The 26,691-nt window shown below is 42.1% G+C and overlaps 1 protein-coding gene across 10 annotated transcripts in view; it reads left to right on the forward strand.

The window, feature by feature from the left end:
* The window catches only part of Wdr27 (WD repeat domain 27), a 218,310-nt gene that overhangs the window by 179,571 nt on the left and 12,048 nt on the right, over nt 1-26,691 (forward strand). For all 10 annotated transcript variants that reach the window (XM_052750730.1, XM_052750729.1, XM_052750728.1 and 7 more), the window contains one exon: nt 3,079-3,175. In XM_052750730.1, coding sequence (XP_052606690.1) covers nt 3,079-3,149 — 71 coding nt within the window. In that variant the 3' untranslated portion in view covers nt 3,150-3,175. The remainder of the gene's footprint in view (nt 1-3,078; nt 3,176-26,691) is intronic.

The raw sequence follows: 26,691 nt of genomic DNA on the forward strand, positions 1-26,691 counted from the left end.
TGTAAGGTGATATTACAGGGGCCATGGGGCCGCTCTAGTGGGTAGGCTAATAATCCAAAAATATAAAATGATCAAAAATCAGTTTCTCTATCTCTGACTGAGAAGGGTTAAGATGGAACTGTATATAATGTCTAGTCTCCCATTCTAAATCTAAACATAAACTTTATGTTCAAAGGTCAAAATACCTTTACTGTATATGGTGTGATAAAATATTCCCTTGATCATTGCCCAGAAAGTGATGTAGACCTCTGTTTTCCTCATGGGGTGTGCTGTAGTCTACAGGGCAAGGTAGAGGTACAGAAGAGGGAGCTGGTGAAGGGGACCTGCTAATATGGCATGTGAATCCTCACCTGCTTGGTCTGACCTGTAGCAAGTGTGAGGAATGAGGCTAGTCTCACAGACCTGAGAATGTTAACCATTGCTCATAATAGGCTGGAAAGAACTTGAATTCAACCAGGAGATTAGTCTGCTGAAACAAAATAGTGTAACCTCTGGAAGATGGCAACATTGCCAAGATACACTGCAAAATAAATCAGCAGCATCCATGAAATCCTCAACATTTGTTTAGCACACAAAAAAGTAAATGCAATCCAATTGTAACAGAAAAGACGTTTAAAGAGATTAGTCCTGGAATGAATCAGGTGTTTGAGTTAATGATGACTCCAACAGATACTGCATCAAAGCCAATGCAAGTCCATGATAAAAGGAGCTCCACAGAACTTGTGAGATAAACGCAAATTATAGTCACCCAGGTGTCAAGGAGAACCCACTGTACTAGCTAAAACAATGGAGCCCTGCAGCACCAGGAAATCAGTTACTTCTGGCAAGAGTGTGGACGTGTATGATCACATTGAAAGGGTTTCCTAAGTTTCTTTGAAGTTAAACAATTGTTCTCCCATAGTATAGCAATTCCATATACATATACCCAATAGAAACAAAGATAGTAAATATTTTGTTGGGTATTTATATTGTCTGCAAGCTGACAAGTATAAAAATATTCATCATAGTTTTATTCATAATAACACTAACATTTGTCAGTAAGAGGATTGATAAAGTGTGTAATATGGATTTTAATGAATGCCTTTTAATAATACAATGCAACAAACTTCTGAGCCTCATAAACGCCATGCTGGGAGTCAAAAGACAGGCACAAGCATGCACGTCATAATGAAGTTCTGCACCTTTCAAATCTGAGATGCTGTGGTGTACAGAGAAATGTTGACTTTCTTTTGGAATGTTTGAGTATGACTGGACCTTTCCCAGAGGGGATTTCTGGGATCATGAAATTACATACCTTGGTTTTCATTGGTTATATGTGTGCCTAATGTGAAAAGTTGTATGCTTAGGATTTATACATTTCACCATATGCGAATTGTATCTCAAAAGTCAATAAAATTCTTTCTTTCAACATTATACTAGAATTCTAGCTAGTGCGATAATAGAAGAAAAATAAATACAAGGTATAATGAATGGGATGAAGGAAATAAAACTGTTATTCTTTGAATTTGCCATAATTATGAGGCTAGAAAATAAAATAAAATATAAGCATAGTAGAATGAACAAATAAATTTATCAGTTATACATATTTATTATGTAGTTATATGCATTTATATTTATATAATATTAAGCCTAATATTCTTTTTTTCTTCTTTATTTTACATGCCAAGCACAGTTTTCCCTCCCTCCTCTCTTCCCATTCCCTCCCTCCACCTCCCTACTACCCCGGCATCCACTCCTCCTCCTTCTCCAGTCAGAGGAGGTATGGTCTCCCTTGGGAATCAACAAAGCATGGCATATCAAGTTGCAGCAGGACCAAGCTCCTCCCTGCAGCATCAAGGCTGAACAAGGCATCCCACCATAGAGAATAATAGATTTCAAAGAGCCAGCTCATGAGCCAGGGACAGATCCTGGTCCCACAAAAAAAAAAAAACAAACAAACAAACAAACAAAAAAAAAAAACAAAAAAAAAAAACAAGCTACACAACTGTCACTCAGATGCAAAGGGCCTAGGTTGGGCCTAGGTCAGTCCCATGCCAGCTCCCCAGCTGTCCGTCCAGAGTCTGTGAGTTCCTATGAGCTCAGGTCAGCTGTCTCCATGAGTCTTCCCATCATGATCTTGACATCCTCCCTTGCTCAATAATCCCTCCACCCTCTCTTCAACTGGACACCCAGAACTCAGCCCAGTGCTTGGCTGTAAATCTCTGTATCTGCTTCCATCAGTTACTTGATGAAGGTTCTATGATGGCAATTAGGGTAGACCCAGAAAGACAAACACAGTATGTACTCACTCATAAGTGGATATTAGATGTAAAGCAAAGGATAACCAGACTACAACCCTCAGCCCCAGAGAAGATAGGAAACAAGGAGGACCCTAAGAGGGATGCATGGATCTTCCTGGGAAGAGGAAATAGACAAGATGTCCTGTGTAAACTGGGGGTGGGGTGGGAGGAGTAGAGCAGAGGGAATGGGGGATGGAAACATGAGGGACTGAGATGGTTGAGTTGTGGGCAGGACAGAGTGGGGGAGTGGTGGAAGTGATATCTTGATAGAGGGAGCCATTAAGGGGTTGGGGGAAACCTGGTGCCAGCAGGAAACCACAAGGATGACCCCAGCTAAGACTCCTAGCAATAGTGGAGAGGGTGCCTGAACTGGCATTTCCCTGTGATCAGATTGATAAGCCTAGTTTTCTAAGTGATGGCATTTCTATATATATAAAAAAACTGATAGTGTTAAGGCAGCTATGATTGCCTCCACTAGGCCTGCATAAGAATGACCAACAGTGCATGAAGATCCTTCCCTCATTTCCCAGACTTACTTAAAATGGCAAACTGACTTACAACTCCTTCTATTAGTATAATGTATATATAGGGTATATTGTAAACATACGGAAGAAAATTTAAGTGGAGAGAGGGATAGGAGGTGTGGTGGTTTGAAAGAAAATGGCCCCCAAAAGGAGTGTGGCTTTGTTGGAGTAGGTGTGGCCTTGTTGGAGGAAGTGGGTCACTGTCGGGGTGGGTTTTGAGGTCTCCTATGCTCAAGCTACACCCAGTGACACAGTTCGCTTTCTGTTGCTTGCAGATCAAGATGTAGAACTTTCAGCTCCTTCTCCAGCACCATGTCTGCCTGCATGCCGCCATGTCCCACTGTGATGATAATGGACTAAACCTCTGAAACTGTAAGCCAGCCTCAATGAAATGTTTTCCTTTATAAAAGTTGCTGTGGTGATGGTGTCTCTTCACAACAATAGGAACCCTAACTAAGACAGGAGAGTAGGACCATAGAGGGGCTGGAGGTATAACTATCCACCAAGGATGTTTGAAAAAGCCATCTGAAAACCTGTTTTTACACACACACACACACACACACACACACACACACACACACACACACACACACACACACACATAAACATATATATAGGAAACATATAAAATATTATATTTATATGAAAAGTTTAATTGTGGTTACCTACACAGCAGATAATGTTCCTCTGAGAAGCCATAAGTTGTCAAATAAAAATCCCAATGCCAGGTGTACAGGTGTAGGATACTCTTAAGTTGTACCCCAGAGACTTTTTTTTTGTTTTTTTGAGACAAGGTTTCTCTGTTTAACGGTCCTAGAACTTGTTTTATAGATCAGGCTGACCTCGAACTCACTGAGATCTGCCTCTGCCTCCCAAGTGCTGGTATTAAAGGTGTGTGCCACCACTGCCTGGCGTCTCCCAAAACCTTACAAACCAATATAAGCTATTGTAATCACTTTGATTGCCCAACGCAGATTATGTTGCTAAAAGCATCACACACATCAGCTATAGGACATGGAGGAATCAATGTCCTGATGCTGATCAGGAAGCTTCTTCCCTGCAGGGAATCATCAACAGTTCTACTCAACTGCAATAATGACTGGCATGACAAGACATGCCCATGGGTCCATGATGGCTCAAATGTTAGGGGGGTAGCCACTGTTTTCTGATTGGATCTAAGGCCCATTCCACAGGAGAAAATGCATGCTTGATACTGTACATCTGGCCAAAAACCCATGGCTGGGGCACTCCAAGGTCCCAGAGATGAACCTACCACTATTATTTTTACTAAATTGACATAATGTCTAACAGACTATCTAAATTTGTATCTCTGTGCCTGTAGATTAGTACAGCTGTCAAACCTCATCAAACAAGTTTCCTTGTAGTTAACACAGAAACTCAGAACTGGTCAAGATCCAGCAAGTAAGTGTCTATCAAGTGCTCAGCCACAAATAGAACATCTCTATAACTGCTCTTCCCCCTAAGGCTCGGGGACTATGACAGAAAAGGATGGCAGGAATATTGTAAGAACCAGAGGTTGAGGAAGACTGAAATTAAACAGTGTCTTCTGGACATGACAGGACCTTTGTTCCCACGAACATACAATAGCTGTTGTTGCCTGCACAGGCCTACACTAGATCAAGTCAATCAGTATTGTAGATTAGAGTGAGGAGGGGCTCACTTACTCCCACCCATAACTGGGGAGCTAGTGACAGTTAATGCTTTCTGAAAGAGAGAGAATCACACTTCTTCAAGGATGTGGCCCTTGATCAGTTGGCCATGCTTTGGTGGATGTCCCCACATCCTTAAATATATTGACAGCACAAATTAGAAACAGTTGGATATATACATATATATATAATATATAAAAAGAAGCAATTTAAAAAGAGAATATGAACTTAGGAGTGGTAGGAAAGTAGGGTGTGGAGGAATGAGAGGTAAATGTCATCAAAATGCATTGTATATGTGCATGAAACTGTCAAAGAATTAATAAAAGTATTGTACCATAAAATGTTCTGTTTTTTTTTGCTCTAGAATAATATAAATTATATTACCAGGTTCAACAGTCAGTCGTGGATTGTAGAGGAGCTCATGGAGAGGTAGGGCCCCCCACTTCTCAACTATTGGCTAATGACAGACTCTGGGAGAGGAGGAGGCACTGACCTCAGTTGCAAACCCACTGGAGAACCCACCAGCCTCCAGTGGGCAATTCCAATCCCATGGCCACACAGACTACTCTGCTTGAACTCAGAGAACAAAACAAATAGCCATGAATTTGAGAAAGATTAGTAGAGGAGAGAGGGAGGTGAGCATAATCAGAATGCATCATATGAAATGCATATATGAAATAACTACCAGAAAGATTAAAATAATGCTGTGAAAAATGATACACTTTGAATTCATGCAGCTAACAGTTACAAGTTGATCTATTATTTCACACGTATTTATACTTCTTTTGAGAAACAATGTGGTGTTTTGATCTTGGCATAGTTAGGATAATGACCAAATCATACATACATACACACACACATATACATACATATTTTTTATTTCTTAATGAATATATTAAAAATCCCCTCTTCTATTTTGAGACCTGAATAGACATTTCTCAGAAGAATAAATACAAAGGCAAGAAAGCATAAGAAAATTTACTAGCATCACTAATTATGGAAATCAAATATTTCTCCTTTTATTATAACATTGTAATTGGTGTGCAGTATAGAGACAAATAAACCAAGTATTAGTGAGGATACAAAGAGACAACTCTCATACACTGTTGGAAGAAGTATAGATTAATTCAGCTACTATGAAACTACAGTATTTGTGTGCCTCAAAAACTAAAAGTGTAGCCACTACATGGTCCAGCAAACTCACTACCTGTATACAGTCCAAGAGATAAAATCAGTTGAAGAGACATCTGTATTCTCATAATTACTTCAGCACTATTCACAAAAGCTAGGATAAAAAATAAACCTCAATGGGCATCAATTGATCAGAATAAAGATGATATCCACTATAGATAAATGAATGCAGGAAGAGAACAATTTTTAAAAATCGCACATACATACTCTGTTCTCATTTCCAAGAGTTACTAAAAGTACAAACTCTATTATAATAGCTGCTTCAGTGAGTAAATTGTGTACCTGGAAGTGTTTATTAAATTTTCTAGTCTTTGCTTCAAAAGTATAGCAGCTACACTGCCAATGTACCTGCTTAGATGGCTGTACCCTTTTCTTATTTGAGGCATCAATATATTTTCTGGTCTTAAAGGTATTTAGATTATTAAATATTAAATACTGAAAAAAGAAATGAAGTAAAAACTCTTACTTATGAAAATAATCTTTTTGTTAGTATGATCATTGAAAATACAGTATAATCATTTTTATTTCAAAATGAGAGGAAACAATCCATTGATTTAAAAAAACAACACAGTAAGTAGGATCATAGACATGCACATGCATGTGCACTTATCAGACTTGCTGCATGTTAGGAAGTCCTCTTTGCCACAGTTTCCGACTGAGAGGTTATCTTGGGTGTTATTTCTGACATCATTGTTGAGTGTACTGCTAGTGCTGAACAAACAAGCAGGTCACAGGGAGGCAGCATCAGAAAGATTCAAATAAGTCTCCTCAAAAAAATGTGCTTTCATTAAACCCACTTTTCAATCTTATCTCTCTGCCTGAATTTTCTGTTCTATTCCTATGCAAGATGTGACAAGTGATACTCATAACAATGGTAAGCAATTAAAATTGTTACCTTTAGGCACCTAATGTTAAATATGCAGACCTAAGGAGATTCTGATATTGGTGTTCTGAAATTTAGGTTGCTAATCTTACCAGCTGTTTTAAAGAAAATAAAGCTTAGAGAGCCTTTGGCTTGGGACATTAGAGTAAATCACATGGAAAATATCAGGGTATAATGGTATCTCTTCCAACCTATGAACATCTTAAAAATAATTATTTCTTTTATTTTTTTGAGATTATAATGTAATTACATCATTTCCTCATTCCCTTTCTTCCTTTCAAACTCTTCCATATTCCCATCCTTGATCTCTTTCAAAGTCATGGCTTCTGTCTTCATTAATTAATGTTGTTACACACATATGCATGTATGTTGCAGGATATTTGATTGCACTGTGAAACTCTGAGACTGTGTTAATAAAATTAAACTTGGATCGGCGTGGAACCAGTTACTAGTTGATAGAAAGTAGCCATAGAGAGGACAGAGGAGCCAGGAATATTGATAGAGATAAGCACAGGAAAGAGTAGGGAGGAACTTAGGGATTCGTGGTCTTTTTGGTTTAGAACTAGTGGAGAGATTCTCTCTTGCTGGGTCTCTGGCCAAAAAGGAAGGTCAGCTAGTTGCTTCTCAGCTTCTCTGATCTAGCAGGTTTTCACCCCAACATCTGACTCCTGAGTCTTTATTGGCAAACTGATTCATAGAGACTTAGTTAAAATCTACTTTTGGTGGCCAGTGCAAGTGGGGATGAAAATCCTGCCAGGCTGCAGAGCTGGTGGGGTGTTGAATGTGGGGCCATGGAGCACAGATGGTAGTTAAAATATCAGTAGATTCAATTGTGGCTGCTCAGTTACAGAAAAACAACACATATACATTTGCATATGTATATGCTCCCAAATACACAAATACAACCTTTTCAGTCTACAATGTCACTTGTATGTATGTTTTCAAGGCTGAATATTGGTACTGAAGACTACTTTTTCCACTCCCAATATTCTTTAGTTGCCTGTAGTTCTTGTGTAGGGTTGAGGCCTTTTGGACTTTCTCCTGTCCACATTAGTATGTCTGTTTTTGTCCTTGTTTAGCTCATGTTCAGGCAGTCATGTTAGTGAGACTTTATGTGTGTAGCTTCTGACCCTCCTAGGAGACACAGTCTCATGACAAACTCCTGGAGGATCATCTGCTCTTATGCTCTTTCCAGCCTCTCTTCTGCAGTGTTCTCACACAACTATTATTTCAAATAGAAACAGCATTACTAATAGTAATAACTACCTACAAATATCTTCTAAGGCCTACGTTGATTCACTGCTGAAATTTTACCAAATATCAAAGAGAATGTATCTGTACTTCATAAACTCCTGCAAAACATAAAAGGGGGAAAAAAAAACTTTGCACTGTATTCTGTGATGCTAATATTAGCCTCACACCCAAAACAGACAAAGGTCAACAAGAAAACTAGGAGAGAGAAATTACATGATTATAAACAGAAGGAAAAAAATCTCAACCAAGCCTTAAAAAACTTAATCTAGAGAAAGGATTACTCACCATGACTAAGTGGAATTTATCTCAATGAAAAGCTGTCTTAACATGCAAGAGTCATGGCTGTAGCACGTCACATTAACGGGACAGAAAGTGTTCACAGACCATTGCCATCTGGTTATATGGGGCTGCGGCGGCAGTCTGAAATGACTCCCACAGGCTTGTGTCTTTCAACACCTGGTCCCCAGCTGATGGCACTGCCATGGAGGTGGGGCTTAGTGGAAGTGAGTCCCAGGGGAGGGACTTGGAAGGTTATGTTTCCTTCTGGTTCTAGACTTCTCCAGCTTCCTGATTGTGCCCTGTGAGGAGTCTCTGCCACGTGGTATGCCTTTCCTGTCATGATAGACTGAAACTGTGAGCCAAAACAACCCTTTCCTTCCTTAAATTGTATCTGTGAAACAAACACAGAAAAGCATTTGATATAATCCCATGGCCTTTTATGATTAAAATATTAAATAGACTAGGAATGTAAGGAACTTTCTTAAACTAGTAAGAAGCCATATTTAAAATCTTTATCACAGATAATGTATTCAGTAAAATACTGGATGCTCTTTCTTTCTAAGGTCAGAGTGAATATCCACCCTAACCATTCTATTCAACACTGTTAACAGAGGTTTGAATCAGAGCAACTAGATAAGAAAAAATCCAGATAATAAATGAATAACTATAACTGTCTCCATGTAGAAGACATGACTCAAAGATAGAAAATCATAAAGAATCACATAAAATATTCCCAGAGCTTAGAAGAAAGTTTAGCTAGGTTTCAGGTAAAAGATAAATATATAAATTTATTTGTATTTCTGTACCCTCATGTTGAGCAATCTGAAAGTTTAGTTCAGAAAAGAATTATAGTAACAATAGCATAAAAAGAGTAAGTATATCAGGATAGATTTATCAAATAACTCAGTATTTATATGAACTAGAAAGCACCATTGAAATATTTTTTAATTAGTTAAGAATATCTAAATATAAAAGAAAAGAAAAAAAGCTTTTGAGTCAACCAGGAAATTAACAACAACAGCAAATTCTTTGGGATTGATAACACCTCTCCATAATAACTCTAAATATAAATGGTCTTAACACTACAATTAAAAGACACAGACATGCTTCTTGATTGAAAAACAAGATCCAACTCTTGGTTGACTTCAAGAAACGCACCCCACAGGCAAAGATATATACAAATTGAGAGCAGAAGGATGGATCATGACAATTCAAGCAGACATACTGTGCAGCTGTTTCCTCCAGATTGAAATATTCTCTGTTAGATGGAGGATCATAAGACTCAGGAAGCTAGGGAAACTCACAATATTAAGGAAGCTCATAAAGCTTATGAGACTCAGAAAGTTCAGAAAATTATGAGTCCCTAGGCTCTTATGTAAGTTTCTATAAACAACAAACAATTGCTAGGAGAGAGGAGATTTTCCAATAGAGCTGTCGGCAAAATGGGCAGTGAGCTCCAGATATGTAACTTTCATGAGTCATCTCCATGCTGGATGAACCTCTCAGTGATGCAGCCGTCTTTGAGTCACCAAGCCTCCTGTAAGTAATCCCTTACTCAGTAAGTAACCCCGATAAGCTCATTAGGAATTGGGTAGACTTTGATCTATTATTGACATCTATTTGTCTGAGGTGAATAAACGTTCATTTCCTTTTCTTCAGGAAAAGTTGGGCAATAAAATGGAATCTGAAAGAAAATCAAAGTAGCTGTATTTAGACATAAGCAAAGCAGACCTCAAGACAAAATTAATCAGAAGAGGAAAAGGTGGGCACTACACAGTAACCAAGGGAACAACCCATTAAAAAGATGCCCTGAATAATGGTTCATCTAAGTTTATAATAAAACTGTACTGAACATGAAAGGCTGAAAGGCTGACACAGTAAATAGTCTCATCAATAGATGCATCGTGCAGGTCATTCAATCAATCAATGATGCTTCAGTCTATAATGGTAGTTCACACCTGTGATCTAAGCGTGACCTCAGCAATCTGAGGTAGAAGGATTCTAAGTTCCAGGCCATCTGGAGTTACAAAGTGAGACCCTCCTTCAAACAAAACAAAATCTTCAAGAAATAAAATAAGAGAATGATACAAAAAGGAACCAAAATTAAATTACTTCATAGATCAAATGAAATTAACAGATATCTCCAGGATATTCTAAACCAATGAAAGCAGAATGCATACATTTTTTTACATTCTGAGGCACAGCCTCCAAGACAGATCATGTATGAGAAGTGGGATATTAAGTCAAAACACATTCAGAGTTCAACATTGCTTCACGGTGACTGCCTTGAACAGAAGGAGTATATGTCAACTTAGTAAAGGCTGGATCTAGCAAACCTATAGCTAACATTTACTAAATGGGAAAAATGAAAGCATTCCTACTAAACTGGGAATGAAATAAGCTTGTCCATTCACAACTCTTATACTGATGTAGTTCTTAGTAAAGCAAACAAGTCAAAAGAAATAAATAGGAAGGATATAATAAGAAAGAAGAATTTTTCCTTCTTTTTAGATGATGTGATCTGACACTTAAGAGACCTAAAGACTCCTCCAAAAACCTCTTAGGTCTGGTAACATCTTTAAACCAAGTAGCAGGATATGAAATCAAGATACATAAAGCAGAAAATTTTCTACATGCCAATAATGAACACATAGAGAAAGAAATCAAGAATTCAGCCCTATATACAATGACTTCAAATATCACTTCCCAGAAGCCAGCACCTTGCAGCCAGGCCCCCCAGTGTCTCCCTCCGCTTATGATAGCTTGCTGCTCTTCTTGCTTGTCCACATGTTGTGGACACATGGCAAGGATCACTTCTTTAAAGAAATCATTCTTCTAGATCATTTAAAAATACTAAAGTTCAGACTTTCGTTCCCTCCTCTAAACACAAGCTTCTGTCTTGTGTTATTTCCCTTTGCTGGTACGGATTTTGCACATCTCTTGCATGGGTTGGTAATGAACATCTTTAGTTTATATTATGCCCCCTTAGTATTGAAGTGTGATTTTGCAATATGTTAAATATTTCACTCCACTCTTCTGGTTTAGGAAGCTTCCCAGAGAATTCTCTGGCAATGTTTTATTCTTGTTCCCATAGATAAGTTGCCCTGATTTCCTCTGAGCTTTTCTGTTTGGCTTATGATATGCCTGTGAGTTAGTGTTAATCATCTTCTTGGTTTTTAGGTTTTGACCCATGGCTTCTTCTTGCTGTCGTTATATTTGGTAGATTCTTCGTCATTTTTACTTCAAACATTTATTCTATCCCATTCTTTCACTTTTTGTCTTATAGTGCCCTAATTAAACATGTCTCAGACTTTTTAAATTGCCTCAATTCTTTTGACATTCTGTTCTGTCTTGATTTCATAATTTCGTATCAAATTTCTTTCTGTGAGCAAGTCAAGTCCAATCTCCTGGTGAACTCCTGGTGTGTGTGTGTGTGTGTGTGTGTGTGTGTGTGTGTGTTCTTTTTTCCCCCCCACTTTCCTAAAGTGTCTGGCTTTTCTCGGATCATCCTTCTTTTCTTGATTTTTCTGCTTTTTCTCCTGGCCATTACAGCATTCATCAAGGACATTTTAAAGTTATTATCCGGTGATTCCAAGATTTACTTGCAGCTGGTCTGGCATGCCAGCCTCTCGTCCTTTAGGCACCACTTCTCGGTGTTGGTGTGCCTTGTAACTTTTCCTTTGTTTATTTAAAGCCACTCATAATGAATTTCAAAATAGGAAAAGAAACATGAAATCTTCAGTGGGCCATCTTGTGGCAATTTGGGATGTATTAATAACTCCGAAAACTGGAGGCACTGCAATACTCAGACTCATCCTTGATCAATCTCCCCGTTGTCTAGTTTCCTATGGACTCTTCCTGGGTAGAGTTTGGGTCTTAGGACTCTAATCTGTGGTGAACTAGTTTTGTTCTGGGTCCCTGTTAAACCTGTGGATGGGTGTGGCTGTGAGGAAAGGAAGCTTTTCTTTGTTTTGGTGGGTTCCTGGGCTGTGGTCTTCACAAGCATGCCTAGCCATGATGGCCTCAGGGGCTGGGCCAGGCATGTACCTCCCCGTGGGATTAGATTCTGTCCAGTCATTTCCCGCTGCAGAGATCTCCCTGTGTGTTTCAATAGAGTTAGTTTTCTTCTTTCTTTGCCAGGAACTTTCTTGGCTTTTAATGTGAGAAGTTGCTTGACTTCTGGGAGGTAGACCATGGAAGTGTGAATCCCTCCCAAGGCCAATGTCCCAGGGGTCTCATCTCAGCTGGCCGATGTGCAGCTTCCAGCAATTCATCAAAGTCATCATGGACTTGTCCTGCCAGGTCATGGCTCCTGAGGCTTCCAGAGCCCACCTCTTGCTGACGCTCAGAACACTTGCCTCGGCAGGCTTCATGGCCATGGTATCTCCTCGGAAAGAATTAACAAGGTTTGTTTCTAATTAGGTTAAAAGCATCTTGTTTTCCAAGTTCTAAATGATAAGTGGCACTTGGGCAGGACATATTTGTATAACCTATCTAAGCAAGAACTTGTACCCACATATAAAGAGCACATCCAAAATGGAACAGTAAAAACCAAGCAGACTAATTAAGGATCGATATCTAAGAGACAGGTCACCAAGCAAGGTGGATAGGTGAGAAGAGAGTAGCTCTCTCTGTCATTAACCCCAGGGACATGCTCACCGGGACAGTGTTACACACGATGGCCACAGTGAGTACTGACCACAAGGTGTGGTAACAGATCACTCATCCACACTTAATGGACATGTGGAATGAACAGCTGCTTGGAAACAGCCCGGCAGTTTCTTGAGATAGTTAAATAAGCCCGCCCAATGACGGGTTGTTTCCACCACTTAGCATTTTCCCAGGAGAGTTGCGAACATGTGCCTTGGCAAAGATTTGTATGAGAACGCTAGCAGAGGCTTGATCATTCAGAGCCAGGAACTGAAGAAGATGTGGCTTTTTATTAAAAGGTGAATGGGTAAACTGTGTGGAACGCCCACATCATGGGATGCTGCAGGGCAGTAAAAGCACAGGTCAACGGTCCATGGTGCAGCATGGATGAATCCAGTCTTCTATGCTGACAGCAGTGCCAGACAAAGTACCATGCTATCATGATTTCCTATACATAAAATCGTAGAATAACAAGCTAATCTGTAGGGGCAGGAAGTAGATGAATCCTTTTCTAAGGACCCATGGCAAGAGCCAGAAGGAAGGGCTTGTTAAGAGGGGAGGTGATGGATTTGCCCCTAATCTTAGAGGTAGCTTCACAGTTGGGTGGCTAAGTATTTATCAGATTATACATCTTAAATATGTGCTGTTTATTTTTAACTGTGTATGAAAAAGATTTAATATTAAAACTAACAAAAGTTCACACTATATAACTCAGTGTATGTGAAGTTTCAGGTAGGAGAAAGTAGTCTGTAGAGACACAGAAAATCACTTTGCTGGGCCACGGCTGGGGACGGTCTGACTGTAACAGGATGACTGGGAATCTTTGGGGTGGTGAAATGTTTGTGGAATGTACAACTGAAATTTTGGAACCTTCAGCATATGTATATTATACCTCAACATGCTTCATTCCAAATGTCAAGTATAATTCCTACCTTTGGCCCTCCAAGTTATTCTTTCAAGAGATCACATTTTAACAATATTGAGAATTCAAAAGAAATGCCAAAAGACAACTAGATTGTCGAGTTTATTCATATTTATTTATTTTTGATTGAGGAACTAGTCTTTGCAATTACATATTTCTGGGTCATTATGAAATATATTTGTGTTGAAGAAATGTTTGTAAAATGTGTGGAATTATGGGAATCTTCCCTTCTGTCAGAAACTCCACCTTAGAAACAGTGAGTATAGAAGTTGTTTAAGCTTTAGAAAATTCATGGGACCACAGTGTGCTTTTTGCTTCAAGAGTCTGACCCCAGTCACCTATTTCTAATTGTTACCCTGAAAAGAATGAATTAGAACCATCTGATTCGGTCATATTTGTAGAATGCTGGTTATGAGCAATTCCTTTGAATGTTCTAATTGTTTCTTTTTATAATCATTTGGTAATAATTCCCCCTTTAATAGTTTAAATGTCACACTCAGATGTCAGATGAGTAATGTAAAAGATTTGAGCGTATACAATAGCCATGTGTAATGGCCGGAAACATCCCATTATACTCTTCCCAGGCTGCTCCCACCCGGAGAGGATATGGGTGGTTTTAATTATTTGTTGAAGAACACAAGTCTATAAAATATTAGCTATGATGAAATGGAGAGAATATTTTTGAGGCAGCTACAGACAAAATGCTGCTGTCAAGAAGATGAAAGGCCGGATGAGTCACCTTGTGTAGGGAGAGCCGCCCCCATTTCCCAAGTGGGGAGCTCATCTCCTAGGCAATTGCACAATGGTGTAGCGGCTCACACAGTCCCCGGGGCCCTGGGTGAGCTCACGGTCCACACTGTGCTGTACATCACCGGGCAATGGCTTGGTGCCCCAAACCTAGGGAAGCCCAGACTATCAGAAGCCATTTGCAGAGTAACTGCCCTCACCATGGAGAGGATCCAGGGCTGAGGTCTGTATAAACATTAATGAGCCAATGGGGTCCCGTCTCACCATGACTGTGTTTCATGACGCAGTGTAATTATGGGACACCTAGAGCAGCATGAACAGGCTATCTTTATTCAGGCTTTTTGAGGTAAGCTGTCTCAATGAAGAAGTGAAGTTTTACAAAAAATGAAGGAGTGTTTTGGTGAAGGTGAGGCCATCAGTCCATTCTTTAATGGCCCAGTCCACTCCTATAACGGCACAGACACTGAGCACTGAAATCAATGGGTACAGGACAAAAGCAAGCAGCTGAACCAGGCTCAGATAAAACCCGAACACAAAGGAGGCTGCACCTGGGAGTGAGGTGTCTATGACTTGAGCCCCAACAGAAACAGCTGTAAAGGCAACATACAGGAACTTTGAAGACAGAAGAGAGGAGCCATTTCTCCCAGGAGAGACACAGGAGCCAACAATCCACACTGTGAAAACTCTTTTTACTTCCCTCTTGTTTAAAGTTTTAGTCCTGAGCTGACAGAGTTCCTCACGTGTTCACTCTTTGCTGTCTGCCCACTCTGTTCTTAAATGCAGGCAGGGCAGGAACTCTGTTGGACACAGCAGAAGGGTAGGATTTTGACTTCGCCATGGGCTGTGCACTTCTGTGGCAGGCCTCACTTGATTCTTCTTGTCTCCCGTGGTCATCCACGCAGCTGCCCTCTACTCACGCTTCTCCTGCTTTGCTGGTGATCACCCGGGACTCTGAATCACTGATCTTTACGTGGACATGGGAGTTGTGAAATTTGTGGTTCGTGTGTATGAGCTGTGCTGTGGGCCGATTTCATATCTTGCTGCCCTAGGCTTTGGTCAGGCTTGTCTGTCTCTTGCGTTCACAAGTGTGGGATATGCAGCTCACAGGTTTCATTTCTTGTTACTTTGTGCTTTGACCAGGCAGGTCAATCCCTTTGGTTCTATTCTGTTGAATACCAACACTCAGCTTTTTAAATTGTTGTGAGGTTTAGCCAGGCAGGAAATGCTGAATAGTAGCAGAAAGAAGCATCTTGATGACTGGGGTGACCTCAGAGGACGAGATGGAGGAGCAGAGTTGGAGATAGGGTGCAGTTATGAAATCCATACCACCATCATCTATTCCACAAAACCCACTGGAAGGTTGAGAAGATAACAAATCTTTTTTTTGTCTGAGATGAATCAGAGGGACCAGGAAACATCTGCCTAAAAGCCTTTCATATATAGCTGAAAATATAAAACTGTGAAAAGCATTTGAATCTGGGGACATATAAGCGAAAGCTGAGAGATTATGGGAGCCACTCAGCTTACAAAGAAGTGAAGAGAGGGAATGACTTCCGAGAACAGAGGGCTCCGCAAGGTGGGTGTTTGGATAGAAGAGAAGCCAGCATGTGGGGTAAACTGTGACCAGGAGTCCATAGGCTTTCTCAGCTGGAGGACCCTGCCATAGAATGTCATTGTCAGGACACAGCAGTCCCCAAGCTGGCCTGGAATGGCTTTGGCTCCACTGCTTAAATGTGGTGTCCCTGCTTATGACAAGTTTGAATTCCAACAGGATCAGCCTCAGATTAAAACACATTCAGGTTCCACCCAAAGCGTTCAAACATCTCAAGCCTGTGATGGCCAAGTTAGGCTTATGTTTCTGCCTTCAGGCATTTAAGGAAGCATCTGGGACTGTGGGAAGTCAATGCCCAAACTGCCGGCTTAGCAACGTCCAAAGCAGATGCACATTCTGTTTAGCAGCTACTCTGTAACCTGTGTAGTGTTGGCTTTGCTCTCCTGCTTTTCCTAGCCCAGCCCATTGGCATGAGATAAATGAGGGAAACCAGAAAACTGGATCTGTACAGGCCTGAGAGTCTCACGCAGCTGGTGGGAAAGCCGGCCACGCTGGGCTTGCCTCAGTTATGGCTGCTTAGAAAAAAGCAGATGTCTCTTGTCCTGGTTCTGTGGTGCAATAGCTCCTTTTACAGAAAGTTTTGTGCTTGTGTCCTGAGATATGGGGAGAGAGGGGAGTTAATTGCTTTATGAGGCATCTGTCCGGATGTCTCAGCAACTGATGGAGTGACAGGTTTGGCCAGAGCCAATCTCAGAATGTGTCTGCACATGTATGTACGCATACACGCACAAGTGTTTTCATGTAGATGGCAGCAGTTACAGTTCTCGTTGCTACCCACGGAAGCAGCTAAGGGAGGAGAAGTTTATTTGACTTACAGTTCAGAGGGCATCATCTGTCATGGTGGGGAGGGCATGGCAGCCAGAGTGGCTTAGTCCATGGCAGTAGGAGCTTGTGGCTGCTCCATCTCACATCTTGGTGGACCAGGAAGCTGAGTGAGCTTGCACTGGAAGCTGGACTGGGCTATAACCCTCAAAGGCTAGCTCAGGTGAGTCCAGTTGTCATTTATAGGTTCTCAGCAGAGGCAGACCCTCCTCACCAACCCCTGCCTGAGCCAGCATTACTGCTGCACTGTTAGTTGACATGGAAGTCCAGTGGGAAGCAAATGCTATGTTCTGTTCTGCTGTGAGCAACCCCTGAGCTCCACAGTTTAGTGAGCACACTCCATGGAGCTGGAATCCCCCCGACCCCTGCTACTCTTTTCTTTTCTCCCTCTTTATCTGTTGGTTTGGATATATTGTGTTCCTCAGCAGCTCACTGTTGCAAGAAGGTTCCCAGTGTCCCACTAGAAAGAGGTGGCAGGACCCTTGAGGTGGAACCTGGCAGAAGCTGATAGCACCATGGGACACTTCTCTCAGGGAGAATAACGCAGTTGTTGTGGGATCCTCATCATCTGTAGAAACAGTGGCCAAAGGCTTTTAGACACTCAAGGAATGGCAGTGTCTTCTAGCCTCTCTGCTCTGCAACCCAGAACTCAGGAGGCAGGTGTGGTTCTGGCATCAGCGGCTGTGCACCACGTTCTGGGGCCCACGTTGTCTTTCTCGGCCTGTACTCTCTGCACTTGTGACTCCTCCTCAAGGAGAAGTGTCTCTCAAGTGTGCATAAGCATGATCTCCATCTGTCTTTGGCCAGCATGTCCTCTGCCCATAGTATGTACATCCCCCAAAGGACATTTACTACAGAATACTGCCCACACCATGAGAAACTGAGGGCTCTAAGACCTGGTAGGGGACTTTGGGACTCCATGGGGCCTGGGCATGGGACAGCAGGACTATATGGGACCTGAACAGAGAGATACAGAACGTTGGAAGTTTAGAACATTTCCCCCTCCATGATGCCCCTAGAAAACTCCACTTGCTGTAGCAGAGACAATGGCTTTCTTTCTCCTGGAATGTAGATGGTATAATGGGCAAGTCCATTCTATGTCTCTGGTTAGAGATGTGTCCACTGCACTCCAGTTTTGTTTTTTTTGTGAACTCTGGTTCTTTTGGTGTGTGTATATGGTGTACACATATATACATATGTGTATGAACATGGGTGCTCTGTGCACACTGCTGCTCATGTATGTAGAAGACCAGAGATCAATGTCCCTTGGTGGTTTGAAAGAAAATGACCTCCATAGGGAGTGGCACTATTAGGATGTGTGGCCTTGTTGGAGGAAGTGGGTCACTGTGGGAGCGGGCTTTGAGGTTCCCTATGCTCCGGTTATGCCCAGTATGACACACAGTTCATTTCCTGTTGCCTATGGATAAAGATGTAGAACCCTCAGTTCCTCCTCTAGCACCATGTCTGCCTGCATGCCACCATGTCCTGCCATGATGATAATGGACCAAACCTCTGAAACTGTAAGCCACCTACACTTAAATGTTTTCCTTTATAAGAGTTGCCGTGGTCATGGTGTCTCTTCACAGAAATAGAAATCCTAACTAACACAACTTGGTACCAGTTACTAGGGTATTGCTCTGATAGGCTGACCATGCTTTTGATTGAAAAAATATGGATCTTGGGACTGTGGATTAGAAAAGCATTTGAATGCTTTAAGTGCTGCTTAATGGGCCATCCTAGTAGGAACATGGAAGATGGTTCTGAGGGTGATTTGATGAACTGTGGGGGCCTGGTTTAAGATGTTTCAGAAAAGAAGAATTTTAGTACATTGCCTAGAGATTGTTCTTGTCATGTTTTGGTGAAGAAAGTGGCTGCTTTTTGCCCTTGTCTAAAAAGTCTGCATGAAGAGGTTTGGATTAATTGCATTGTCTAAGGAAATCTCAAAACAACTTAGTGTAGATTCTGTCATATGGTTATTAGTGTTAATGCTAATGAAAATTTATGATGAAAAGGAGCAAACTGAGAAAGGAAAATACAAAATATACAATTTGAGGAGAAAAGGAATACCAGGAAGTGTAATAGAGCTAAGTCCTGTATTCAAGGAGATAAATAGATTAAGAAATGGACTAAAGGAAGTGGTGACCTCAAGGCAAGATTCCACCCAGCTAAGTTTTTTACTCGTGAAAAGGAGTTAAGGAAAAGCTTAGAGCCTGGTGGTGCAAGACCTTAATCCTACTTTAATCCTAGTGCTTGGAAGGCAGAGGCTAGTGGATCTCTGAGTCTAGGCCAGCCTAGTCTACAGAGCAAGTTTTAGGACAGATAATCTTAGGCAGTGAAGGAAACCATTGAAAGCAGAAAGCTGGTGAAGATGTAATTGAATGAGGGGGCCATGTTCCTGCCCCAGCAAGCAGTAGAACTTGGCAGTTTCAGTCACATGGTTTTGGCTTTAGAGTCAAGGTTTAAAGAAAGGGGCCATGAAACTTGCCTCCAAGACTAAGGAAAGTGCTGAGACCAGGCATGTGTCAGAGTTGTCCCTGAGTGGAGGGCTAGAGAGGCCATTGTGTGAAGCTGTGAAGGTGATGCCTGGATTGCCTTGGAGACTCCAAGATGTTGGAGATGCCAGAGTTTTGGGATACCTTCTGAGGAAAGCTGCTAATGGGGAGTAGAACCAGCCCAAGAAAAAGAAGTGTGTTGAAGTCAACAAAACTGAAAGGAGTTGGAGATATGAAGAGCATTTTGACATCACATATGGAGATGCAGAGTTTGAAGTTTGCCCAGCTATTTTTGGTCTTGCTTTGGTCCAGTATTTCCTCACTATGCTCCTGTCTCTATGTTTTAGATTAGTAATGTGTATCATGTGCCATTGTATGTTGGAAGTATATGATCTGTTTTTCTATTTATAGGGAATTACAGTAAAGAGATTGCATGAATCTCAGAAGAGACTTTGAACTTTAGACTTTTAAATAAGTTTGAGACTGTGATAGACTATGGGGACTTTTGGAGTTGGACTGAATGAATTTTTGCATTATGATATGGCTATAAGCCTATGTGGGTCAAGGAGTAGAATATGGTGGTTTGAAAGAAAATGACCCACATAGGGAGTGACACTATTAGGAGGTGTGGCTTGTGGAATAGGTGTGGCCTTATTGGAGGAAGTGTATCACTGTGTGGGGGGGTAGGTTTTGAGGTCTCCTATGCTCAAACTATGCCTAGTGCGACACACAATTTACTTCCTGTTGCCTGTGGATCGAGATGTAGAACCCTCAGCTCTGTCTGCCCGCACACCACCATGTCCTACCATGATGATAATGGACTAAACCTCTGAAATTGTAAGCTAACTCCAATTGAATGTTTTCCTTTATTAGCATTTCCATGGTCGTAGTGTCTCTTCCCAGCAATAGAAACCCTAACTAACACAGTCCCCAATTTATTTTTTGAGACTGCATCTCTTACTGAACCTAGGGTTCATTGATTTAGCTAGATCAGCTGATCAATGAGCCCCAGGGACCATCCTATCTTTGTTACCCAAACACTGGGGTTATAGGTATGTATTGCCATGTCTGGCTTTTTATGTGGGTATTGTATATTTGAACTCAGACCCTTATCTATCAAGTCCTCCAAGTCCCCCTAGAGGAAGCCAGACACACACTGTGAAAGACAGGAAGCTCTGGGTATCCAGGGGGCATTTATTATATCCTCAGAAGAGGCCCCCCTCCCTCCTTTCTATCCCTAAGGAAGCCCCATGTGATCTGGTATCTGCCTTCTCTCTAATCTTCAGGAATTCTGTCCCCAAGTGATTTTAGTGGACATGGTCACACAAATAGCCACAGTTCTCAGGTCTATTTCCTGTAGCTTGGGACTGTCACCTTACACTACTAAAGAGGCTTAACATGGTGGCAGGATACAGGGTCTCCAGACAAATAGGTGAGCCTTCATATCTATGTGAGTGCTAAACGCAATGTGACTTGTTATAAACGGGAAGTAGAGTGCCTTCCACAGCATCAGAGAGGCTGCTGGCTGCTGAGCAAAGACCATACTCTGGATTAGAAGTTAGAGGCTGTCTGGGAACCACTGGGCTGAGAATCTAAGAGAGATGAGGAAAAGGTTTCCTGTTGTTCTGGGGTAGAAATCTCTGTTAAGGAAATCTCAGACCGAGTTCCACAATCATGAGAACAAGGGAATGCGTGTTGGGAGCCTCTGAGTTTGTGGCCATAGAAACTCACCCAGTGGATGAAGAGCGTAAGCGAGGACAGCAGCTCCCAGCTACCTCCACAGGCACTTGTGATCTTGCTAAGAGACTATGACTCCAAGACATAAGTGAAAACATGGTGTTGACTTCCAGAAAGTCCTCAGAAGGAGGACATTTGTCTTCTGCTCCCACACGCTCCCCTGCTGGTTCCTGGCACAGCTTGCAGCCATCCTGGACCATGAGCCATATTTTGGAGTTGAGTCTACACATGACAGGCCAACCAAGCAGAGCAGCCTGGGGGAACGATGCTTCAGAGCAGTGGCCTACACAGTATTTAATGAGAGGAAAAAGAAACTATTCCATTTTAGAAACATTGGGTGGGCCTCTGTCAGTCAGTCTCAATCACAGCCAGCAAAGTAACCAACAATTGTAAATGCAGGCCTGGTTCTGTCTCTCTTGAGGGTCCCACTAAACAAGAGTCTATTATGCTCACTGAACTCTTTATCACAATGTTGATGATGGGTGAGAGGAACATGTCTAATGTATGTAGCTTATAGGATAGTGTGATGGTATGATGTGATCTTGGAACTAATAACTGTTCCAAGATTAAACTTAAAAAATTAAAAAGGGTGATTTGCCTTGGAGGACACTTTTAACCATGTCTCTCTGAGGTGAATGTCCAGGATTTGGGATGAGAGGAGCAGAGAGGTGCATGAATTGTATGCCTAGGAGTGACATGGAGTTGGGCATGCATAGTACTCTGCCATTCTTCTTATCAGCTGATGCTGGTAGCTGCCCATTAATCTACATGTCCTCTAGTACTCTGCTTATCTGACTCGCAAGGACAGGTGTGAGTCTGTCCTTGTGAGGACATTTCTGAGCCTCTCACATTCTCTGTTTAGTGCTTAGCATGTGTCGATGCTGAGGCCGGATGTCCACCTTGCTGGGCTCTCCAGATGTGCAGCTGAGGCCCGATGTCTGCCTTGCTGGGCTCTCCAGATGTGTAGCTACTTGACTTCTTCATGGAATTCCCAGTGGCACCTTAAAACGCAGCAGTGGAGAAAGTCATAAAGTTTAAGCCTTGTCCAGTCTTGTTTCCCCTTCTATTTATGAGAGAAAACTTTTGGTTGTTTTCGGAAGTTGGCTTCCTCATCCATGTGTCTCTCAGAGGCCTGAAGAGGTGGAGTTTCTGATGTTGGACTCTGGCCTTGACGCCCAGCCCCCAGTATTCTTGCTTAGAGTGAAAGATTAAAGCTGTCACTTGACTGCTGGTGGTAGCAGACAGACTTTCCGGGGTGGGGGGAAATCACTAAAATTAAAAGTAGTGTTTAATTATGTGTAGTCCATCACCCTGCACTGAGGGGCACATGGGCTCCCATGGGAGCAGATCTTGGTGGTTTGCCCTACACGAAAGGAAGCGCATGAGCTGCCAGGAAGTAGATCTTGATGCTTACCTGTACCTTCTGGTCTTTACTGAGGCCAGGAAGAGACTGGTCTTTTCCCTCTTCTTAGCATCTTGGCTACTTTACTTCCAGGCCTGGCCGAAACCTAGAAGTCCAGAGAATGGTGATTGCAATAAATATTAGGAAAAGAAAAATGAAAGGTATGATGGCCTGGCTTGAACTTGGTATTGAATTTCAACTCGAATCTTTCATCAGCACTGTTTCAACAGGTTTGATATCTGCCTTGGGAAGGACAATGGCGTCCTTGCTCCTCTGGGGTACTCTCACTGTCCACAGGAGGATGTGTCCAAATGCATAGATGCACCACCATGAACTGATGTCCTTTTCAGAAATCCACAGAAGGGGGCACATGTTTCTAATCAAATTTGATATCTGAATTCTAAACAAATTAAAATTACTCATACTTCTAAAAAAATGTATGTTACTCACAAGTGATCATTTTTTCATTTTGAGAGAAATTCTGAATGTACCCCTTGGCACTGAGTAAGGCCTGTGTTTGGAGGGTGATCTGAACAGGCACTTCAGGAGCCTTTGGGTAGAGCAGAAACCAGGGAATTCCCAAGTCAGCTGGCAAGAGAGTAAATTTCATGGTCAAAGGTGGGAAGACGGTTCAGTGTTGGGACTCACCAAACTCCGAACCGCCGACACAGGAACACCTTCCTTGCTTGCCTAGCATACTCCCTGCTCTAATTAATCAGCTACTGTGCAGCTTTTAGTGAGCACGTATTTTGTCTGACTTATCTCTAAAGACCTCGTGTTTCTGATGATATTACAGCACTTTAAAATTTTTAAATTTTCTGATGACTTACTGGCACCTTTTGTAGAGTTCATTCAGTCTCCTACATGGATGATCTTGCTGTCTGCAGGAGCTTCTCCCTTCCCGCCTGAGTGCTCTGGACTTTCCACCCAACTAGAATTCTTGGCACAACTCTGAACAGGGATGATTCCCACAGACCCCAGCCCTTGTTCTGTAACTTGGGACTTACTGTTTCCTCACTGAGTATGATGTCACCTATAGGCCTGTACTGATGATGTCCTTAAGGTGGAAAGTCTCCAGATTCTGTTTTCCTCTCTGACTTGTCCCTGAGTATTACACAGTGTGGGTAGGAAATGGGGGCGATCAGTTTCATGTTAAACCAAAGATGGCTCCATCTGAGGCACAACGGAGGAACCTTTCTTTGCTCTGTTATACATGTCTGCTAGAGAAGGTTCTTCTGACTCCATACATCTGAAAATGTCTGTGTTTTACTTTTGGATTTGAAAAATAAGATTTTTTTTTTTTTTTTTTTTTTTTTTTTGCTGGTAGAAGAGGCTGGATGGCCTTTCTTTTTGGAAAACGGGATCTCATGCTCTCCTTTATGTAGACTGGTTCTTTCAGCCCTGTTCTTTCCTACATCATGAACCTCCAGAGTTCCTTTTTTTTTTTGTCTTCTCTTTTTCCTGTACTCTGGGCCGTTTGACACCACACATCAGTTTTCCTGGTGTTACTGTGGACAGCACTCACTTCACTCTGTCGGTGTGCTGGGTGGAAGGGAGTGACACATTTCTGCCATGCTAACTCCATGGCCCCACTTCCTGTGGGACTCCAATTACAAGCAGATTAAGTCCTGAAGTTGATTAATTATCCAACAGATAATTAATGATGTCTGTACCAAACAGTTCTGCTTTCCCTGTTTCCTGTGGAGACTAAATCTTTCAGTGGCCCGACTCTTCTTCTGCAGTGTCTGTCTGCACACGTGTAGCTCCTAGATCACACGTTGTGGTTTCACGCTAGTAGTTTGTTCTAGAGCTCGAACATGTGCATCAGCGCGGGTCAACGTTACTGTGTTGAATGTTCTCCAGGTTGTGGGTTCTTGTTTCCTTCATCATACATTCCAGGAGAACTCTGGTCAGAAAACAACATATTGTGAATTTGCCAAGCATCTTTTTGTTTGTTTGTTTGTTTCTTTGTTTTGAGACAGGTTTCACTAAGTAGCTCTGGTTATCCTGGAACTCACTTTGTAGACCAGGTTGGCCTTGAACTCATAGAGATTTGCCTGCCTCTGCCTCCTGAGTGTTGTGACTAAAGGCATAAGCCACCACACCTGGAAATAGCAAGTAACTTAACTCCTATAATATTCCTTTTTTAGCTTTGGGTCCAGTAAACTACTTAAAGAGTTAAATGTTTTCTATTCTTCCCTTTTAAGATTTATGGAGTGGAGTAGAACACAATATAATTTGGGACTAATTCGTTCAGTGACAGAGGCCAGAGTCTTTCAAGTCTTCATTTCCAGAAACATGGGTTATAGTTGGGCTGGTGGGAAAAGTGGGTGCCTGATGTCACCTAAGTGGGTGTCTCTGCAGTATCAATTTCTACATGGATGCTCTGGTGAGGACTAGGCTAAAGGCTTGGGACAGGGTGTTCCTGCAAGTAACTGTCGTTTTCTCTGCCCTAAGTGTTTCTCTTCACAACTCTGCCCTGTGGATTCTCACCTACTCCTCTCCAGGAGCTCATATGTGTTGGCTGAGCATAGAGCACCTTAGACTCCATCAGAGTTGGATATTCTTCCCAGGTCTGTGACAGGGAGGAAGGGAGTCAGCTCAACAGTCCTCTCGTACCCTTTGTTCTTGATGTCCAGAATCTGAAACATCATGGCCTCATATGATCTGTCTTTTCCATATATTTCATATAGACTGTGGTTTTGGTTGCTTGATGATTCTGAATTTTCTCTGGATCAGAAAGAAGCCCTTCTGTTTCTCCTGTTTATGACAGAAAAATCAATAGTTTCTCAGACAGCTTCTGTGGGAGAAGAAATGGCTCTCACTAGCAAATGCAAGGCTGCAACACCACTTCCAGACATCTTTTCCTAGCCAGCTTTGGACTCTAGGGTTGGGCACATGGCCTACTAACTTCCACACAGCTTCTTGGGAGGAGTCTAGTCAGGGCTGGCTCTGCCCTAGCCTTGGGTGTGGGGTGGTGTCCCTACGAATGTAAGAGGAACATCTGATAAAAAGAGTGACTATCTATCATCACAGTGCTGCAAAGTGAGAAAGGCCCGATAAAGCACTCAAGTGCCCGCGAGCTCCATGCAGGTGTGTGTGGGTAGGCACCAACAGGACTTCAACATCAGCTTCCAATTCCCTGTTTCATCGCCTGATTTCACAGGCGGCTTTGGCTCACGCTTGAGAGGACGCTCCAGAGGCCCTGGAATAGCATGACGGGCTTGATTTGGAGAGAGTAAAGCTGCCCGTCTTTGAGCACATGATACGTCTTGCTTGACCGAGGAGCTGAGTCACAGCTTTTGCTTCCAACGTTCTTGTTTTCACATCTACAAAAGTCTCTGAATTTTAACTTCTTTCTGACTTCAGCTACTTATTCTGGAGTCTTCTGTAGCTGCAAACTCCCAACTCATGAGTAGATGAGCCTCTTTTTGTGTTTGCTCCAGCTGAGGTTCTCCGTCTCGATCTTGCTTGGTCAATTGTGGGAAGTGCAGGATGGAGCCTCCTCCGTCCGTCACTCAGTTGCAGAACACAGCTGGACTGGGATATAGGTCCAGGATATAGGATGGCTCTGTTACACTGTTACTCTGTTACACTCTGCAACACTCAATACATACACATACTATTCTCATTGGCATGGGAACCGGGGAGTCTCCCCATGCCTGGATCATCCTCTCTAAAACCTTTCTCTCTCCACCATGGCTGTGGCCCACAGAGTCGGGGCCTGATTTGGGAATGCAGAGAGAAGGTGGCATGGTCCTGGACTTCCAGGCTTCTGATGTTTCTGTTCTGGTGTGGATGTGTTCCTTGTCCCTGTCCTGTATGGATATCCATGGAGACAAAGAGACAAAAGCCTCCATGAGACAATGCTGAATCTGGAGCAGCGGCCCCCAGGGGGATCTGAAGACCTTTGTAGGCTTGAGTTCTAGGGGATTCTAAGGCAGTGACAATTAAATCCATGGGAACCATGGGTCTCTTCGATGTCCCTGTGGCATTGGTTCTCATCTTCTGAGTTCATTAAAGAGAATACTTTGTAAAGCTATGGTCACAAAAAAAAATCACACATTTTCCATATTCCAATTTCTATAACAATCATAACTGAATGAATATGATAGGAAATACCTCCAGGACCAAAGAATTCTGTTTAAATGGGCTTTAAGATTAGCTCATTTTGCTCTTTCCCATCCACAGAGGTTTCAAGGTGACACTACAAAAAACAATCTGCCC

The sequence above is a fragment of the Peromyscus californicus genome, unplaced genomic scaffold (assembly GCF_007827085.1).
Source record: "Peromyscus californicus insignis strain IS unplaced genomic scaffold, ASM782708v3 Scaffold_22__1_contigs__length_63687245, whole genome shotgun sequence".
NCBI lineage: Eukaryota > Metazoa > Chordata > Mammalia > Rodentia > Cricetidae > Peromyscus > Peromyscus californicus.